Source organism: Ursus americanus, chromosome 13 (genome assembly GCF_024610735.1).
Source record: "Ursus americanus isolate L20-20 chromosome 13, mUrsAme1.1.p, whole genome shotgun sequence".
NCBI classification, from domain to species: Eukaryota; Metazoa; Chordata; class Mammalia; order Carnivora; family Ursidae; genus Ursus; species Ursus americanus.
This window is the reverse complement of record NC_142139.1, coordinates 941060-960771: the sequence shown is the minus strand read 5'-3', so window position 1 is coordinate 960771 and position 19712 is coordinate 941060. Positions and strand designations below refer to the sequence as shown.

The following is a 19712-nucleotide window of genomic DNA, read 5'->3' as shown; positions in this document are numbered from 1 at the left end:
CTTCTCCCACCCCATCTCACTTACTTCCCATCCCTTCCACAGTCTTTGATACAGAAATGCACGGAAGGCTTCAGAAATATTCAGCTGGGAGATAAACTAAGAAGTTGGAGGTATATCAGGAAAAGCTTCCATAAGGAAAAGATGCTTGGTTTAAGTACTTTAGATTTATAACACTAGGCAGAGGTCATTAGTCAGAGTAGGTTCTGCTGTGCTGTGGTAACAAACTGTCTCAGTACAATAAAGTTGTGTTCCTTTTTCATGTTACATTATGATGTGGGGTGAGGGCTCTTCAGAACAACTCTCCTGAAGAATCTAGTTTCCCTCAATAATGTGGCTTCACCATTTTAGAATCCATCCTTTCTTGCTGTGCAAGTGCGGAAGAACAAGAAAGATGGGTTAGTGTGTTTTCACCTAGACTTGAAAGTTGTGTGTATCACTTTGACCAAAATTTTTTGTCTTAAACTAGTCGCATGATCCAATCCTCATGCAAAAGAGGAGGCTGAGAAATATTTAGAAGGAAGAGGAAATGGAATTGAGGAGTGAATAGCCATTCTCTGCAACACAGGTGTAAAAGTGGAAAGTATTTCCAATAGAAGGAAAGTATGTACAAACACACAGTGTTAAGAGACAGATTGGCACATAGAGCATACGGTGAGGTAAGGAGGGGCAGGGAACGAGGTCCAAGAGGTAATATACATTCAGTTTATAAAGAAAGTTGGCATACTAAAGGGTTTTGACCTTATGCTGGACATTAGATTTTCCATTAAATATTTGACATAAGAGATTATGTGATAAGTGTGATTTTTGTTAGTAAGAATGCTCCATGCCTTTTCGAGGACAGAATGGGAGAAGACAGGACAGGTCAGGAAGCCTGGAGGCAAGGAAGTTAATAACAGTATATAATATGCTTTCTATCATATACTTTGTTACCTGATATTAAATATGCAGCTAGATAATTGTTTTTTAATGGACACATTAAGTGGTCCTAAAACTTGTATTATATACAGAACATGGTGCCGAACTACTTTACCCTGTCAATTCATGATTTCTCCCATTGGAATGATTTGATACATACTGAACTCGATCAGCTTGGTTTAAGTTCAGCTTCATAAAAAATAATAAGGCAGGTGTCTATTTCTCCCTTACATGAAATAATTCTGTAGATTATTACAGCACTGGCGTGATGGTTCTATAGGTATCAGGAACCTTCTTCCGCACTTGCAAGAAGACTTCTTGGATGTTCCACATCACATATCCACTTACACGTCAGTGACCAGACTCACTCACTTACTCAAACCTATTTGAGAGAGAAGTTGGTCCTTTAGTTGTGTGGCAGTGTGCCCAGCAAAATCAAAACTATTTTGATTTGTTAGAGAACTGGAAAAGGATATTTGACTGGCATCCAGAAGTCTCTACCACTACCTTCTCAAGTCACTAGCATTACCCTTTCAAGTTTATTTCACTCACTACCCACTATTATAGTGTCTCTTTGTAAAGAGTCATATCCTATTTATTGTTTTACTAGGGAATACTAATTTTAGGAAAGAAACCATCTCCTTGACTCGGGTTTCCATATGGAGAGCCCTCCCCACATGGCCTCTCTTCGCACCATTCCCACTCTTTGGGGAAGGAATGAATTGCTAATTGTCCAAGTTTCTTTTTTGGACAGAGCTAATCTAAAAAGAAAATGAAAACCCTGGAGATTAGCATTCTTTTCTCTTCTCTCTGTCTGAGAACAACATGAAGCAAGAATCTTATGTGGGTCTGCTCCTTAGACCCTTGAGTGGGCTATCCCATAGTCTACTTGAAGATGGGGTTAATGGTGGTGGGAACATGTGCCAACACATTTGGGCACACATTTAAGGCCATAACTTTTAATCAGCTTTTGTTAAAACTAAAGCTGATATTTTGATCTTTTGTTTACGGATTTTTTTTTTCTTTTTCTCAATGGATTATGAGTTCAGGAGGGGAATTAGCCCCTGACTAATGAGCTCTCTAATTCTTCATCATTCTGGAGATTCTCTCTAGAGATTCCAAAAAGCATAGCCATATAGGAGTCAGGTAGAGTACAATGAATGGAGCTGCTTCATGAAAGAAGATAGACAAACTTGAGTCTTACTTTTATAAAGAGGGAAGGAGTTCCTCAGCTCTATTAATGATAGCCAGGTAGGAATTCAGACGCATAATTGTGATATTTCTGGTTTTTGAGGAAAAACTATAAATTGGACTTTTGTATTAAATCATCTGTTTTTAAAATATTGGCTAAATTTAATGAACAAAGAAACACTAAGTGAATCCAACAAACCCTGTCTACAGACCAGTGAACTGTCAGTTTATTCTAAAATCCTGTCATTGCCTACAAATCCCAATGTTTTCATTCTAACAGGGCAGGTTGCTATTCTTCTAGGTTAAATGGGTTTAAATAGCTGGGCCTGGGCATGTTACATGAGAATAAAATATGACTGTAGGGAGAATGTCTCCCAACAACATGAAAATATTCAGTGCTAGAAGTAAGGGCTACTTAGGGCAGTCTGTATTTAATGCCACACAGTAGCTAGATAAATGATTTGCTTTTGAAGACATTTTGTTTGTTTGGAAGTAGTGATGAATAGTGTAAAATTGAAACTAAAAAAAATGTTAATCTTCACAAATTGTCTAAACCTTGCCTACATGGATATCCAGGAAGTAGAGAAGAGGTTATAAGAATATTCTTACAGATGAGGCAGCCAGCCAGTGTCAGAGGCATAGTAGGACTTTAAAAATAGAAACCAGCTAAGGTATTGTCATAGGGAACATTGCTACGACTCTGCTATGCATTAACAACTCATGGAAGCAAAAAGAGGGATTTTTGGCTTTCTCTCTCTTATTTCTTTTAATGGAAAGAGTATATTTCCCAAGAGTCATTACATACTTTTTAAATTTCACCACACATTCATGCATCAATGTCTTTTTTTTTTTTTTTCAACTTCAGGACATGGGACTAAGTTTATTTTTTCAAATAATGGAGGTCAAGGGTAAGCCATAGAGGTTGCAGACTTGCTCTGGGGGGACTGCTCACATTTCATTACCAGATGACTTCAGTTAACAGAGTACCAAATTCAAGATTTTACATAAAATCTAGAATATTAATTTTACTCTATTTCTTTTCATTTTTTATACTTTGTACTATATGTAACAATCCTGAAATGTAAGAGTTTTTAAAAAATAAATGTGAGAATAAACCTGTATTTAATTGGTAGAATTCTAATCATTTTACCTTGAATTGTATAGAAAACTAATATTATTCTTGAACCAAACTTTCATTATGATTTATTAAATTAAATCCACTGCATACTGCTAATACACTTAAAAAGGAGAGAGAGAGACATTCAGCTGATCCAATGTGACCTAATGTTGAAAATAGTACCAACAAGTATTTAACACTTTCTTTTATTCCAATTTCATGAACGAGCACTTAGCTTTCAATTATTATTATTCGTAAATTTTACGGAAGACATAGGAAGGATTAATCTCCTGTTATCTTTAAAATCATTCTATTGTTTTGTTCTATGTGTCACCTGGACAACTAAAGACCAGCAAGATATTTAATAACTGAAAAGCTTGTCATGTTGAATAAAAAAGAAAAGGACTCAATTTTTTGGGGGGTGAGCAGGCCGTTTTATGCTCACACCCTCCTGAGGTATAACATAATGAGGAAATTCAGGCACCCTGTGTTGTATACTAGGCAGTAAGGTCAATTTCACTGCAAGGTGCAACCTCTCAGCATAGATGCAGGGATTGGTGGACATTTTTAAAGCAGATAGTCATTCATTCATATATCTGGTCAATACTTATTCCCAGCAGATAAGACTGTCATATTCAGCAGCTCCCAAGAGATACCTATCAGATGGTCTATTAAATTTATCCTGTCTTAGCATGTCAGGACATCAGGAACGATCTTCAGCTTCTATTTCCTGCCACCTGAATCAGAATTTGCATGCTACCTGAACCAAGAAGAACAACCTTTGAAATGATAATTCACTGGACATCTTTCACAACTTCTCCTTCAGCCTGGGATGCTGTCTTCTGGGATGTGTCTTGGTACCATATTTATATCTTCTCAGATGGGCCATCTCTTTCATATTTGTCCATATAAGTGTAGGTCTAGTTCTAGAATCAATATTTTCTTTTATTGAGCTATTTGTCTACCTGTATACCAATAAGGTATTATCTTGATTACCACAGCTGTATAATAAAGTCTTCCGACATTGTTAATTTTTTTCAAAGTTACGCATTTCATGATCCAATGCATGTCCATTTGTATTTTAGAAGTAGTTGGTTATTATGTACAGAAAAACTCACTGAGATTTTGATTGGTATTGCATTCAATCTATAGATTAGTTTAGGGAGAGTTCATATCTTAAAAATATTGAATCCTCTAACCCGTAAACATGATACGTCTCTCTGTTTATTTATGCCTTCCTTAATTTCTCTCAGCAATGTACAAGTTTTTGACACTCTTTGTCACAACTTCTTCTTTTTTTTTTTTAAGCATGTGCATCTGCTTTTTTTTTTTTTTTGTTCTTTTAAGTAAGCTCTAAACCCAGCATGGGGCTTGAACTCATAACCCTGAGATCAAGAATCATATGTTCTACTGATTGAGCCAGCCAGGCAGACCATCACAATTTTTTCTATTTGGTATTTTTGATGCTATGTACATGAAGTGTCTATGTTTCTCTGTCTTTCTCTCTGTCTTTCTGTATCTCTTTCTCTCAAAGCCCTTGTTCTGCAAGAATCAAGCTCTCCATAGATGGAAGGGCCTCTGTGGCGAGAATTTGTTGTCAGGCTAATAGTCAGTGAGAACTTGAAACCTGACAATATTTACATGAGTGAGCTTAGAAGTAGCTTCTCCTTTAGTCAAGAATCAAAATGGCTACTATCCTAAGCAACACCTTGATGTAGCCCTGTGGGTGAGCCAGAGTCAGGGGCACCCAGCCAAGACACATGCCCGTTCCACGGGCCACAGAAACTGTGAAATAATAAGTATCTATCATATTAATCCACTAAATTTTAGAATAACTTGCTATACAATAAAGCATATCTAATACAATGGTTTGCATTTGCACAAGTTATCACTGTAGTTTATATTGTTTGCATAACATATTATAATAAACATATTACCTTTTACTACTCTAATGCAGATTTAAATTAATTAAAATTAACATTTAACTTCATCAGCCTGGTGTTTCACATTTTAAGTGGTCAATCACCACATGTGGCCAGTGGCGATCAGTGTACTAAGCAGGGCAGCCTAACAGTGTGTTCTGCCAGAAGGAAAGACCACACTGAGCGACGGTGAGCTATGGTGATAGAAATTTTTTAAGATCACAAAGCAAAGCAAAGACAGATTCAGAGACTGAAGTCAGATCTTCTTTTCCTGCTCCATATTATTATGCGTTAGTTTAGCCAGCTGGTACTGTGTGTGTGTGTGTGCACGCATGCGTGTGATATGATAATAAGCTAGAACCTCTGCCACATATAGTAAAGAAGAATTTCTAATTCTCAACTGCAAAAAAGCAAAGGCTAGGGAATCTCAAAGACAATGATGGGCAGATGTAATTTTCAAGAATTGTCTTGTTTGGAAAGAACATAAGCAGATGTTATAGGGCTCACAAAGGCTAATATTCCATGGCAAAAAGACAATTTGTCTTATTCCTCATGTTCTGCACTGCCCTTTCTGAGCAAAGATTTCTTGCACAGGTTATGTGTCTCTCTTGTTCAGGTCAGACTTTGTAGTGCTTCTGGCATTAATTTAATAGTAAGAGAACATGCTGGAATTCTCTAATGCCATTCTCCTCTCGAAAAAAAAAAAAGCAATGCATCACAGTTTAGTGCTCTTATGGCACTGTCTTATTTGGTCAGATAATCATTGTTTAAAGAACACACTGACACTTTTTATGTAAAAGCTGTCAATGTACTCTATTTGGGTCATATTCACATGGGAAATATGAAGTTAAAAGTTGCACAATTATTTTAAAATTTTAGGACATAGTAGATTTTTTCTTTAGCTATCATAAATTTAATCAAAATTGCATCGTTTCTTCTTTAATTTCACATACACAAATACAGGTAAAATTCTCTGTGTATGGAAACAAATGATGTTAGGTTAAATACAAATGACATGGAGGTACAAAAATGTGAATGAATTTTATTTAACCAAATTGAGTTGGCTCATGAAATCCCCCACTATAGTTCAATATTTAGAAATTCAAGATTTAAGCTTAGTCACTGTCCAGTTCAGAAAATAATTTCTTTTAAGTCATCTCAGACCATTAAAGTTTTCCCCTCTTCCACCCTGTTTTCTTCATGGCTCCCCAGCTGTCATCTGAACATGGGATGATAGAAGATTTCCCTGAGGATATGGGGGCAGATATCTCTGCCCCACTTCTTCCTGCTACATCCTCACAGTGAAATCCTTCCTGGCCTCCCTGGTATATAGCTGGCTTCCTCCTCCCTCAAGAATGTTTGGTGGGATGCTGTTTATGACCTCCTTCCCTCACAGGGTCTCCACCTGCAAGGAGCACACTGTACCTTCCTTGTCTTGTAATCACACCCACTTTGTCTCTTTCACCAGCGCTCTTAGCACTTTTGAATCCTTCATAGGATCTTTTTGAAAATTCTAGATCTTCCTTAATGCCTAATGACTTTGATGAGGAATTCTGGAGGGTGATATGTGTGAAGTAAGTTTCAGACATGTCTTTATCTAATATATTCTGCTACTATTTTTATTCTACTCTCTCCACTCAATTTTTTAGCAATTGGCAACCTGCAAGGCATTTCTTTCCAGAGTTTCAAACCAGAAGAATATCACCACTCTCTCTGCTTTTGTCTTTCCCCTCAACTTATTGCAGATTTCTGTCATCTTACTCTTCCCCTGACTTTAGGTTTATAGGATCGAAAGCACCAGATGCTTTCTCAGTGACTTCACAGCCATTTTGACTCTAATCTTATATATTAAATATTAACCCAGCTACTTCCTAATAGGCCACAAAGGGTTTTTCTCCTTCCAAGATTTCAGATTGTTTTCTAGAGTTGATCTCTTTGTCTTATGTTATCTGTATCTTCAATCTGACAAAATAAATGTCATTGCTCTAATAAGCAGAGAGCTCCAGGATAAGTAGACATTAGGGATAATGTCAAGAAATAAAAGGGATTAAGAAGGGGGGGCAGACAAAACAAAACCTTTGTACTAGATCTTCAAGTAGCTGATTGCTGAGAAGTGGAAGGATGTTTATGAGAGTGGATATTCTTTGCAAAACACAAAGATTTCCAAAGGCGGTAGGGTAGAGAACACAACAGATAAAATCTGGATAGGTACACAGAGGGTGTGAAGAGATTATTAGAGCAATTTGACAGAGTATGTTATAGGGACTTGTCTGGAGCCTCTGGGAGGAAGAATTATGAGTTTTTTTTCTGAAAAAAACAGGAGAACTTTCATTATACCAGGCAAGAGAGAAACTGAAATTAATCAGGACAAGAAAGACACATCAAACAGTGGCCAGTGAATATATTCCTTTCCCCATGCCACAAAACACATCATCCATCCAAGAAATTATTCCCCAATAATTAGGGCAGGAGACATGGGAATAAGAAAACACTGTTGTGAATTAACCCTGATAACCAACCAGAGTCTTTGTTGTTTTTTTCCTTAGTTTTGTTTTTGTTTTTATCTTTGTCTTTATGCAACTAAATTTTAAAACAAAAAAAAAACAAGTACCTTTTTTAAGATCAGGATTTGGTCTCACCATCCCAGCACCCATCAAATGAAATAGAGAGTTTAGAATCTATTGAAGTAAATTATAGAATATAATGTCATAATTGTAAAAATACAAAGTTATAATATATGCATTTTACACAGATTTAAAACACTCAAATCTTAGTATATTAATATAAACTCTAAGCAGTCTTACATCATGTTGTAGAAACATGGTTTCCTATCCTGGAGATGAGGGCATCTAAGGATCAGACTTCCCATGGTGCTTAGGCTTTCCCTCTTGACTTTTTTCCTGATGGACCCTATAATTTAAAATCGATATTCTAGTAAGTGAGTAATAGAAAATGTGGACTTATCTCAAGCAAATGAACACTGAAAAGAGACAACCAAGTTTGGTGAGGTTTAGAGAGACCCAGACCCCATGGTTTAGTATCACTAACTGAATATTGACTTCCACCGAGTTCTTTCACTTAAAATGGCTTTCCAACGCTGTTCCCGCCTCCACTTAACAGAGAACCATTTTGGGATCTAGGCCTCTTTTCCTAGGTTTTCTCTCCAAAAATCCCTCAATCTAGGTATTTGTATACATAGAATTTATTGAGACTTAGCAGAGGGGATTTAATCATAAAAAACTCAGACTCTTTAATATTAAATAGCAGACATCTTTGTTCTTAAAAATTCTCTGAGTATAGATCACTGGCAAATTTTCCTTGCACTCTAGCCACATGATTTATTTAGTCCCCTTTCACTCTCCCCTCTCCTCAAGTTTAGCTTCATCTGGTGTTTTGTTTCTGTTGTAACTCATGGCATTCATGATGTATTCGAGGATTCTACGACAACTGGGTTTGTAATGTGCCCTTCCCAGGATGATATTCTTATGGTGGGTGTTGAGGGGCCATCAATCCATGACCATTTTAAATTAAATCTTAAGTGGGCTTTTCCAGGTCACATGGTTTGTAAGAGTTTGAAACCCACACCTAGTTCTCAGAAGATATCTTATTTTTCTGCACTCAAATGTGAGGCTGAGCCCGTCAGGTTCCCATGTGTCCACCTTTGTGTGCAGATAAATTTTCTCATCTCTCCTTTTGCTTTTAACACTTTGGCTTTTTATGGGCATCGTTGGCCCAGTTCCTCACTGTACACAGATCAAAGTCATGTGTCCTTTTTTTCACGTGTGCTTTTAAAACCCAAGACTCTGAATTATAAGAATTGGCAAACTCTGTTAGGGTAGTCACCAGCTTTAGCACTTGATTTTATGTCTGGAGTCAGACTCATTTCATTTTTGTCTTCTGTGGAAATTCCCTTCTTTCTTGCCAGCTCAGACATGAATTTAAGAAAATTAAAAATACATATTTCAGCCAATTTTGTTTTGCATTTAATGTTTTGTAGACAGGGAGTTTTCAGGACATCTGGTCTACTATATAACCAGAAGTGCAAGGCTCTCCTTTCTTTGCTCACTCATTACCAATTTCTGTTCATTTCATAGGCAGAGCTATTCATTCGTATTTTTGTGGGGGATCATTTTGTAAACATTTCTTCTGGTCTTACCTTCTTTGCACAAAGAATCCTAACAAGGTATTATTTTTTATTTTATTTTACTTGAGAAAGAGAGAGAGAGAAAGAGCATGTGCAAGGTGGGGGCAGGGGGTGGTGTTGGTGAGGAGCACAGGGAGAGGGAGAGAAAGAATCCTTGGCAGGCTCTATGCCCAGTGCAGAGCCTGAGGCAGGGCTCAATCTCACAACCCTGAGATCATGACCTGAGCTGAAATCAAGAATCAGTCACTCAACCGACTGAACCACCCTGGCGCCCCTAACGAGGTATTGTTTTAAGCAAAGATAACTTTGGCTCTAAAATAGATGTGACATCTATTAAAATACTATTTCTTCATACTACTACGTTGCGTTTACTACAATTTTACCCATAAATCATTAACATTGGGAAATATTAGTAATTTCGTTGTTTGGTCTTTCATTTGCAAAGATTTTTTAAAAGTATGTTAATGGACCACATTGTAGTTGGGCCTTATTTTATTTTCAGTGTTGGAATTATCATACGGTTTCTCTCATCTATGGAACATAAGAACTAGGAAGATCGGTAGGAGAAGAAATGGATAAAGAAAGGGGGGTAATCAGAAGGGGGAGTGAAGCATGAGAGACTATGGACTCTGAGAAACAAACTGAGGGCTACAGAGGGGAGGAGGGTGGGGGAATGGGATAGGCTGGTGATGGGTAGTAAGGAGGGCACGTATTGCATGGTGCACTGGGTGTTATATGCAACTAATGAATCATCAAACTTTACATCAAAAACCAGGGAAGTACTGTATAGTGAATAACATAATATAATAAAATATTATTATGAAAAAAAATAAAATAAAAAAATAAATAAAAAATATTTTCAATGTAGGAGTTCACCAGACTTTGCTGGGGCTTATCCTTCGTGTGTGCGTGCTCTCTCTCTAACTCTCTTTTATAATGTTGATATACCTTTTATTTTTTATTGATTTTTTATTATGTTATGTTAGTCACCATACAGTACTTCATTATTTTGTGATGTAGTGTTCCATTATTCATTGTTCGCATATAACACCCAGTGCTTATTGCAATAGTGCCCTCTCTAACACCGAGCTAACCCATCCCCCCACTCTCCTTCCCTCTGAAACCCTCAGTTTGTTTCCTGGAGTCCATAGTCTTTCATGGTTCAGCTCCTCCTCTAATTTCCCCTCCTTCATTTTTCCCTTCCTTCTCCTAATGTCCTCCATGCTATTCCTTCTGTTTCACATATAAGTGAAACCATATGATAATTGTCTTTCTCTGCTTGACTTATTTCACTTAGCGTAATCCCCTCCAGTTCTATCCCTGTTGATGCACATGGTGGGTATACAATGGAATATTACTCAGCCATCAGAAAGGATGAATACCAACCATATACTTTGCTCTCCAAATCAGTGCTACTCAAAGCGTGGTCGGTAGCATGATGATGGTCCATAAACTGTTTGTTATTGGTTTCTGATAAGTACAGCACAGAAATGGAATGTTTAAAGAACTTCACATTTGACATTGCAGAGTCAATGCAAGCATGTAGTAAATGAACTAAGTTCATTGAGCAGGACATAGTCTGGTTGTGCTGATGGCAGACTCATGTGACGACTTCTGTTTGGCAGAGCTGTGTGATAGTTGTGTGACAGTTGTACATAGAAGAAATTCATTTCACTCCACATAAGATGACAGTGATGAGATAGGGACTGTCTCTTTAGACTTTTCCTGAAGAGACAAGTTGAGAAGGATTGGTCTAAATAATAATTTGTATTTTATAACTTCAAATTAATTCAGATAGTTTTTTTCTAGGAGTATATTCAGTTATCTCAAATATACTACTGATAAGGCCCAATTCTAGATTTTTATTTTTTTTTTCTGGGTAGCTAGGGCCTTTAATCTGAAATTGTATACCTACATCTCTTCCATGGGTACCACAGGCCACATGAAGGAATGAATAAAAATTCAAGTTATAAACAGAGATGTTTCACTTGTGTTGGAAACAAACTCAAAGTACCTGTACCACCATCAGCTAGTAATAGATGCTATTACACTGGATGAGGGTAGCGTAAAGGCTGTCACTATTCAAGAGACCATGTAGTCGAGGAGTTGAGAATACAAACTCTGAAACAAGAATGCCTGGTTTCCGTTCCAAGCTCCCCCAATAGTAGCTGTGTAATATTGGGCAAGTTGCTTAAACTTTCTGAGCCTCACTTTTCTTCCCTATATAATGAGGGTCATGGCAGTGGTCCCACATCATAAATTTGTTTGGGAAAAAACTCAGTAAAGATTGTCATCATTATTGTTGGTACTATTTCATGCACGTACAGCAGAGAAGAAGGCTATGGTAATCCACATCTCTATCCAGCATACACATGGTTGTTTTGAACTTTCTTTTTCAGAAAATCTTTGATTCTCTTCATTCTATTTTTCTCACTTTGTTGTGGCCAAAGAAACAATCAGGGGAAAATAAATGTAATTAATTTGTTATTATCGTGAAAATAGGATAGTTGCTTGGTCAGAGTAGGGAAGCAAAGTGGAGAAACATACCTAGCCAGAGAAAGCAGAGAAAAAGCCAATAACTGTTGAACAAGAAGGGCCAGCCCAGGTCTGCTGCAAGCCAGGGGATTGCAGAACATGGGCTCAGACGTGTGAAGTACAGAAGGCAGCCCTGGAATATGATAAGCCAGGGGAGAATTTCTGGACTTAGGAATTAAGCAACAGGAAAACGCCAAAGTGTAGGAATAATTCTTAGTGAAATGAATGCTCCAGCAGCAAGTTATAAATTAAATATATTTAAATCAATGACTGTTTCCACAACTTAGTTCTGATTTCCTTGCATGTATTTGTAAGAGAGAGAGAAATGTTATAATCTAGAATTTCCATTATTCACTTTATGTTTTCCTAAATTTTAGTCTCTTAAATACAGATGATGCTTTTATTTCTAATCTATTTGCTAAGGCTAAATAAAGAGAGAGGACAAAGCTTGTTTACACAAATGAATGAGTTGTTTCCCTTATGCGCTCACTTACTAACATTAACTCACCTTCATAGTCAACCCACACATTGAACACACAGAGATACACACACCCACACACATGCACTTCAGCACATAGAAAGATATTTTAGTCACCCTTGAGTAATATACTACAACTAAGTACCTAATTTAAATCTTTGCCAGGAAGTTGGAAAGAGGAGGAAGGGCATATAATGGATTTTAGCTTTAATTTGTGAAAAATTTCTTTGCCTGTTGTAAGTCACAGTGGAGAATGGGAAAAGATCCCTCTATGAAAACTGGGTTTTGTGTGACTGACACATCCTGCATTTTTAATAACACAGACTGAAATGCATTATTCAGAATTCACTGTTGTCCGGCAATTGAGCTCTGCTGTAGATCTTCCTACTTCTCGTAAGTCTGTTGTCTGCAAAAATTCAAATTCTTTTTGTGATTAATACTAGTAGCCAAGATAGACCTTGTCTACCTAAGTAGAATGTAGTGAACTAGCACAAGAAATTATCTTAACATATTTCAATGGATCAGGTAATTCTGAATCAATATTTAGTGTGAAATATCTCAATGAATATCTAAAAATACCTAGCCATTCTGATTTTGATTTTCGTTTGGTGAGAATAGCTTCACATTTACACAAAGGAAACATTCCATTTCAGGGGACAAAGCATAGGTATAGATGTTGCTTCTTAACAGCTGCACTAGAGCCCTTATAAAGTTTCAGAAATTCTTTCTTTTTTTTATAATCATATTTTTTTATTATATTGTGTTAGTCACCATACAGTATATCCCTGGTTTTTTATGTAAAGTTCGATGATTCATTAGTCACGTATAACACCCAGTGCACCATGCAATACGTGCCCTCCTTACTACCCATCATCAGTCTATCCCATTCCCCCACCCCCTCCCCTCTGAAGCCTTCAGTTTGTTTCAGAAATTCTTGAAGTGTGGGATGGTATATTTAAAAATGATGTTATTAATTGTATTCACCTAATAAAAAGGAATATAGTCTCAACTTTTTAAAATAAAGTATATATATTTTATAGAACCTAAACATATGTTATTAGGAGCTCAAAGACTAGAACCAGTTCAAAACCCTTCTAAAATTTATATACATACAATAAAACAATCATATAATATTTGGAGTCAGAAAAATTTTACTCAAGATCCAACTCAGCTACTTGGTACTTCCTGAGTGGGTTTAAGTCATGTGTCTGATCTGAGCATCATTTTCTTCATCTGTGGAAGAGAGGTTATAGTAACCCCTACTTCAAAGATCCTGAGATTCAGAGGAGATACTGTAATACATATGCTTTGTAAGTGATATTGTAAACCTTGTACAATAGTAAGTTTTATAATTACTGTTATTGCCTATGTTTCCATTTTTATCTCAAAATATTTGCTCCCATCACTTTAAAGCATACTTTCAAGATCAAAGTTTGCAATGATTAACTGTTAGTGACTTAGAATTCCACCCACCTTGTGTCTGATAAGTTGTTCAATCTAAACTCATATAGGAACAATGTATTAACAACAATTAAAAAATAACTGGCACAATTTAAGGTAAGTTATCATATCCTTCCACCAGGATATGATCCGTAAACTGTATGCCTTTGGTATTTGATATTTAGCATTCCCACTTATTCTTATTCAAGAGTGACTCCTGTAAATTCATGATCTGGAGTAATGTAATTATTATTCTAATTCACTACAGGGTTTTGGTGAAGAATTAATGAAGTAATAAATGCAAACTGCTTAGCACAAATCTGAAGGAATCCTGATAACGTGTATCTAGAATGTGGGAATACAATCTCATGAAGTAAATGATCATAGGCTAAAACCAAGCAACTGGTCTCAAGAAATGCTAGGGAAAAAAGGACAGAGAGACTTATGAGGTTCACAGGGATGTTTAAAAGTGATTGACAGAGATCTTATGTATTTTTCTCCTTTGTATGGGACATGCTACAACAAAGAATATCTTTTCCAGGAAAATAACTATCTTCAACCATAAGGAAAACCTTCCTCTAATTTCTAATTTTGTTACTAATTAGACATCAATAGATGAAGGTGAGAAGCGGTCAACATGACAAAAAACAAGAGGAGTGAGACAGGTGGGGGAATGAAGAGGGGAAAAGAGCAGGACATAATGAGGAGGTTAGAAAAAGGGCAGTAATGTTGAGCATGTAGACACTGCATCTCTGCCCTCCATCCTCTACTCCATGTGTGAAAGATACAAAAGCAAAAGTTTCTTAAAATACCAGCCCACATTTTTAAATGTTTAATTTCTGTATATACCAATGCCCATCTCTTCACTCAGTCCATCCTCCAAAGAGCGCACACACACCCACCCATATACCCCACATTTCCATATACTGGACTAATCTAATCCATTATTTTCAATCAAATCCTATTAAAAAATTTATAGCTAAAGTTGAAGTTTGCTGTCCTTAATATATTTCTTTTATTTGAGCAAGCTTATATGTTTTGGAATATATATATATCTATGTAAGTAATAATAAAAATATTAAATAACTGTATTCATATATAACATAAAAATTATAATTACTTTTTTATTGCAAGTGATTGAAAGATCAAGAAATAGTAAAAAATAAGTTCAAAATGTTGAGGATGAAGGATAGTATTTTTTGCCAGTGAACATCAGATATTTTCTCAGATTTTTAACATCTCTTGCCCATGGATGCTTTTTTTTTTTTTTTTTTTTTCTTCCCATGCCAGGTTTATCCAGCAATTTGGCTTTTCTCTTCACTTCATGGTAGGAAACAAAAATTATGGGATGTTCAAAGGTGAGTAGAGTAGTTACTGATCCCTGAAATAATCAATGTTACAAATATACTGAGCTAAAAGAATGACATGTGATTTTTTCTATATCAGTTAGAAAATACTGAGATAATTCTCTTTCTCCACCATCATGATGTCTTCTCACAAGACTTTCAGGATCAAGCAATTCCTGCCCAAGAAACAAAAGCAGAATCAACCCACTCCCCAGTGGATTTGGATAAAAATTGGTAATAAAATCAGGTACAAGAGGAGACACTGGAGAAGAACCCAGCTGTATCTATAAGAGATTACACATGAGATGGCACACATATTATGCTGTATGAAGGTCACATGCTCTTATTTTATCACTCTGTAAATATCACTACTATCTGAACAATGGACATGTTTTATTGGGAAATGATTTTTCTCTGTAACTGTGCTTCTGCACCAAATATGTGAGACCTTTTGTTTGAAAAAAAAGAAAAGAAAAGAAGAAAAAGAAAAGAAAGAAAAGAAAAAAGAAAAGAAAAAGGAAAAGAAAAGAAAAGAAAATACTGAGATAAATCTTCTGTTATCAAAAATAAATAAATAAATAAATAAATAAATAAATAAATAAATAAATCAGGGAAATAAATTTGTAAGCTAGATTTCCTGTCCTTTTAAACTTCAAAATAATAGCATACCACTGAATGCAGTTGCTTTCTCAGAATTACTAAAGATAGTTTTTCCCTGAGGAAATTTAGTTTGAAATCTTCCTAGTTCATAATTAACCTTTTGGTTGCATTTCCACAGAAAATCAAAATGTGTCGTGCACTATTTCAGTAGTGATGTGAAGAGTATAATTAATTTGGAAAGTTCTCCCGGAGACTTTTATCTTTTTAGTTATAATATCTATTTTCTCTCTTCTCCACAAATTATTTGGATTCATTCTCCCACCCCACTCTGTAGATCATGACAACAGTTCAATAAAATTTGTAAATTTTAGGCAGAAGGCATGGATGAAACAGAAAAAGTTTTCCCATTTATGGTAAATGTTGTATCTTGTGATATGGTCTTTATTTTGTGACACATAAAAAGAAGGCAAAAGAAAAGAACTTTATACTAAATTCTTCTGTCCCTGAAAGACATTTAGTTCATTTACATTTAGTGTAATTACTGAGAGTTCTTATATTTACTCAAACATTTGACTTGCACTTATTTTTTCTTTTGGTTTTCTCTTGATTAATCAGACATATTTTCATTCCATTTCCCATAATTAACTTGATAGTTATACATCCTCTTTATTAGTGTTCACACTAGAAATTATAATATGCATTTCTAAGTTCTTCCAGTCTAATACAAGTTATTTTTATCACATCCAGGTAATGCTAAAACTTTACAATACTTTAATTTCATTTATACTCCTCTCACCTATTTGCATTATTTTATCTTGCATTTTAATTCTACATATAATTACAATTCCACAAGATAGTCATTATTTATTTATATTACCTGCATATATACCATTTCCAGTGTTTTTCATTGCCATTTTAATTTCCATGATTCTATTTGGGATTATTTTTCTTCTGACTGAAGAAATATTTGTTCTCAGTATGTAAATAATATTTATTAAGATGTAATTTACTACATTAAAATACATGGGTCTTATGTACACATCAATGAGTTTTTTTAACCTTTCTTTTTGAAGTAATTATAAATCCCCTAGTATTTCAATAGATAATGCAGAAATTTCTGTGTACTATTTGAAAGTTTCCCCAAAGGTTACAATCTACACCACTGTAGTACACCGCAGCGTTAAGAAATTGATATTGGTTTAAAATATGTGTATAGGGGCGCCTGGGTGGCTCAGTTGTTAAGCATCTGCCTTCGGCTCAGGGCGTGATCTCGGCGTTATGGGATTGAGCCCCACATCAGGCTCCTCCGCTGGGAGCCTGCTTCTTCCTCTCCCACTCCCCTGCCTGTGTTCCCTCTCTCGCTGGCTGTCTCTCTGTCAGATAAATATATAAAATCTTTAAAAAATATATGTGTATAGTTCTATATCATTTATCATAAGTACTGATTTGTGTAACCAGCACCACAATCAAGATACAGAACTATCCCATCACCACAGAGATCTCTTTATAGTGATATTCACTTATCTCCCTAACCTCTGACAACTACTAATCTATTCTGTCTCTATATTTTGACATTTTTAAAATACTGCATAATGAAATCATTATAAGAATTATTATAAGACCTCTGATATTTTTCACTCAGAGTAATGTTGTTGAGATGTCTTCAAGTTATTTGTATGTATGTATCAACAGTTTATTCTTTTTTATTGCTAAATAGTATTTCATTTTATAGATCTATCACAGTTTCTTTAACCATTTCTTTATTGTAGGACATTTTGGTTTTTCTATGTTTCACAATAACAAATAGTGCTGCCATAATAATTTGGTACACATTTTTTGGGTATAGATATAAGCTTTTGTGTATCTAGGATAATTGTGATTGCTGAGTTCCATGAAAAGCGTATGTTTAATTCTTTAAGAAAGTGCCAAAAACTATTTTCCAGAGTGGTTCCACAGTATTGCATTCCCACCAGCAATATGTGAAAGATCCAGTTTCTCCATATCCTTCAGCATTTAATATTTTTTAAATTTTTTAAAAAGTTTATTTATGTGAGAGAGAGAGAGAAAGCATGAGTGGGGGGTGGGGCATGGGCAGAAGGAGAAGAAGGCTCTCTGGGATCATGACCTGAGCCAAAGGCAGAAGCTTAACAGACTGAACCACCCAGGCTCCCCAGCATTTGCTATTTTAATGTAAAAAACTTTTTTAGTTGTTTTAATAGGTACACAATGATAGCTTATCATGGTCTTAATTTGCATTTCCCCAGTGGTTTGTGATGATAAACATATTTTTATGTGTTTATTGGCCATCTATTGCCTCTTTGGTAAAGATATGTTCATGTCTTTGTTTTCAAATTGGAATTTTTCCTAATACTGAGTATTGGGAATTCCTTATCATCTAGACATGAGTCTTTTCATAGTTATGTTATTTGCAACTATTTCTCCCAGTCTGTAGGTGGTCTTTTAATCCTTTTTATAAGATTTTCCACAGAGAAAAAGGCTTTATTTTGACACAGTCTAATTTTTCCATTTTTTCCTTTACTGGATTATGTTTTGGTGTCATGTCTAAAATATCTTCACCAAATAACCACCACTGTAATAAACAGCAAATCTCACTTCCAAAGTTGTTAAATTATATTATTTGAAATTTCCAGTTTTCATTAAAAATAATGAGATATGCAAAGAAAGTATGGACCCATATACAAAAGGGAAAAAAAAATCAATGAATAAAAACTGTCCCTAAGTAAGCTCAGATGACCCAGAAAGCTAAGGCAATATTCAAGAAGAACATAAAGTTAAAGACTTACAGTATCACATAATAGATCTTACTAAAAAAATTAGAATAACCAATATCAGCATGGCATTGTTGCAAAGATAGGAAGTTACAAAGTGAAATACAATAATCTAGAAATGGACCCACAGATAATCACTCCTAGGCATATAACAGACACCACTGGGGCTGAGTAAGGAAGGGAGGATTTTTCTAAATGGTGCTGGGTGAATTAAATATTTATAAGGGAATAAATGAACTTTGACACTATTTAAATATACAAAATAAATTTGGGATGGATCATAAACCTAAAAATGAAAACTAAGCAATCAAACTTAGAGAGGTCTTTAAGACAGGTAAAGAACACTTAAACCAAAAAAGGAAAGATTGATATTAAAGAATTTCTGTTTATCAAGAGACACCATTAAGAAATGAATGCATCATACAGACTAGTAGAGGTATCTGATACACTTATATATTCAATAAATGGCTCATTCCATTATGTGTAAAACACTTAACAACACTGCTTGGTGTGTAGTAAGTATAATAAATGACCTGATCATTATCAACTTAACTTTCTATTCTATTATTTTGTCACTCTTTCAAAACAGACAGAAGCCCAACTCACATATCCCTTGTCAGAGGTCTTACATAAGTAACATAAGATTTCTACATAGACAACACCCTTCCCCAGTTTTATTTCATGTTATTTCCATATACACTCAGCATTATGGTTCTGCCTCCTCTCAAATACTCCATCAAAGATTTCCATACCACTCAAAAGGCCTTCTGGCCATTTGTGCTGAATACTGTTGTCACTTTGGTGGCACTGCTCCTGTCTAAAGTTGAGTGCTACAGATTTAGGTTAGAGTTGGCCAAAAGAGCAACTCACATGAGATGTGGAAGGAGGAAGGGCAGCAGAAGCCATTACTGTCAGACGTTTGGGTCGTCACAAACATAACCAACAGGACCAGATGTGTCCATAAGTACCTCATTTTCTCTCATCTTCCTGTTTTCTTCTGTCCTACTCCTCATCCAGTTCATCTTCCAGGTGGGCAGGAGTGGAACCATGATGCTTGTCAAAAGTCACATAGTAAATGGCTAAGCCAGGATTTGAATCCAGGTAGCCAAGTGTCAGGACTTATGTGTTAACAATGATGATAATCTGTCTGATGGAAAAAGGCAAAGGATATTGCAAAAGAAGAAACTGTATGGGGTAACAGCTTAGATATAAGCAGGTAAATCAGCCAGCAGGAT

The 19712-nt window shown here is 35.6% G+C and overlaps 1 protein-coding gene across 1 annotated transcript; it reads left to right on the top strand.

Annotated features, from left to right (window-relative positions):
* Positions 1-15228: 15228 nt before the first annotated feature.
* On the top strand, positions 15229-15378 carry LOC123793132 (large ribosomal subunit protein eL39-like). The gene has a single exon (XM_045798651.1). It carries the CDS (start codon positions 15229-15231, stop codon positions 15376-15378), a length of 150 nt encoding a protein of 49 aa, XP_045654607.1.
* Positions 15379-19712: the final 4334 nt, after the last annotated feature.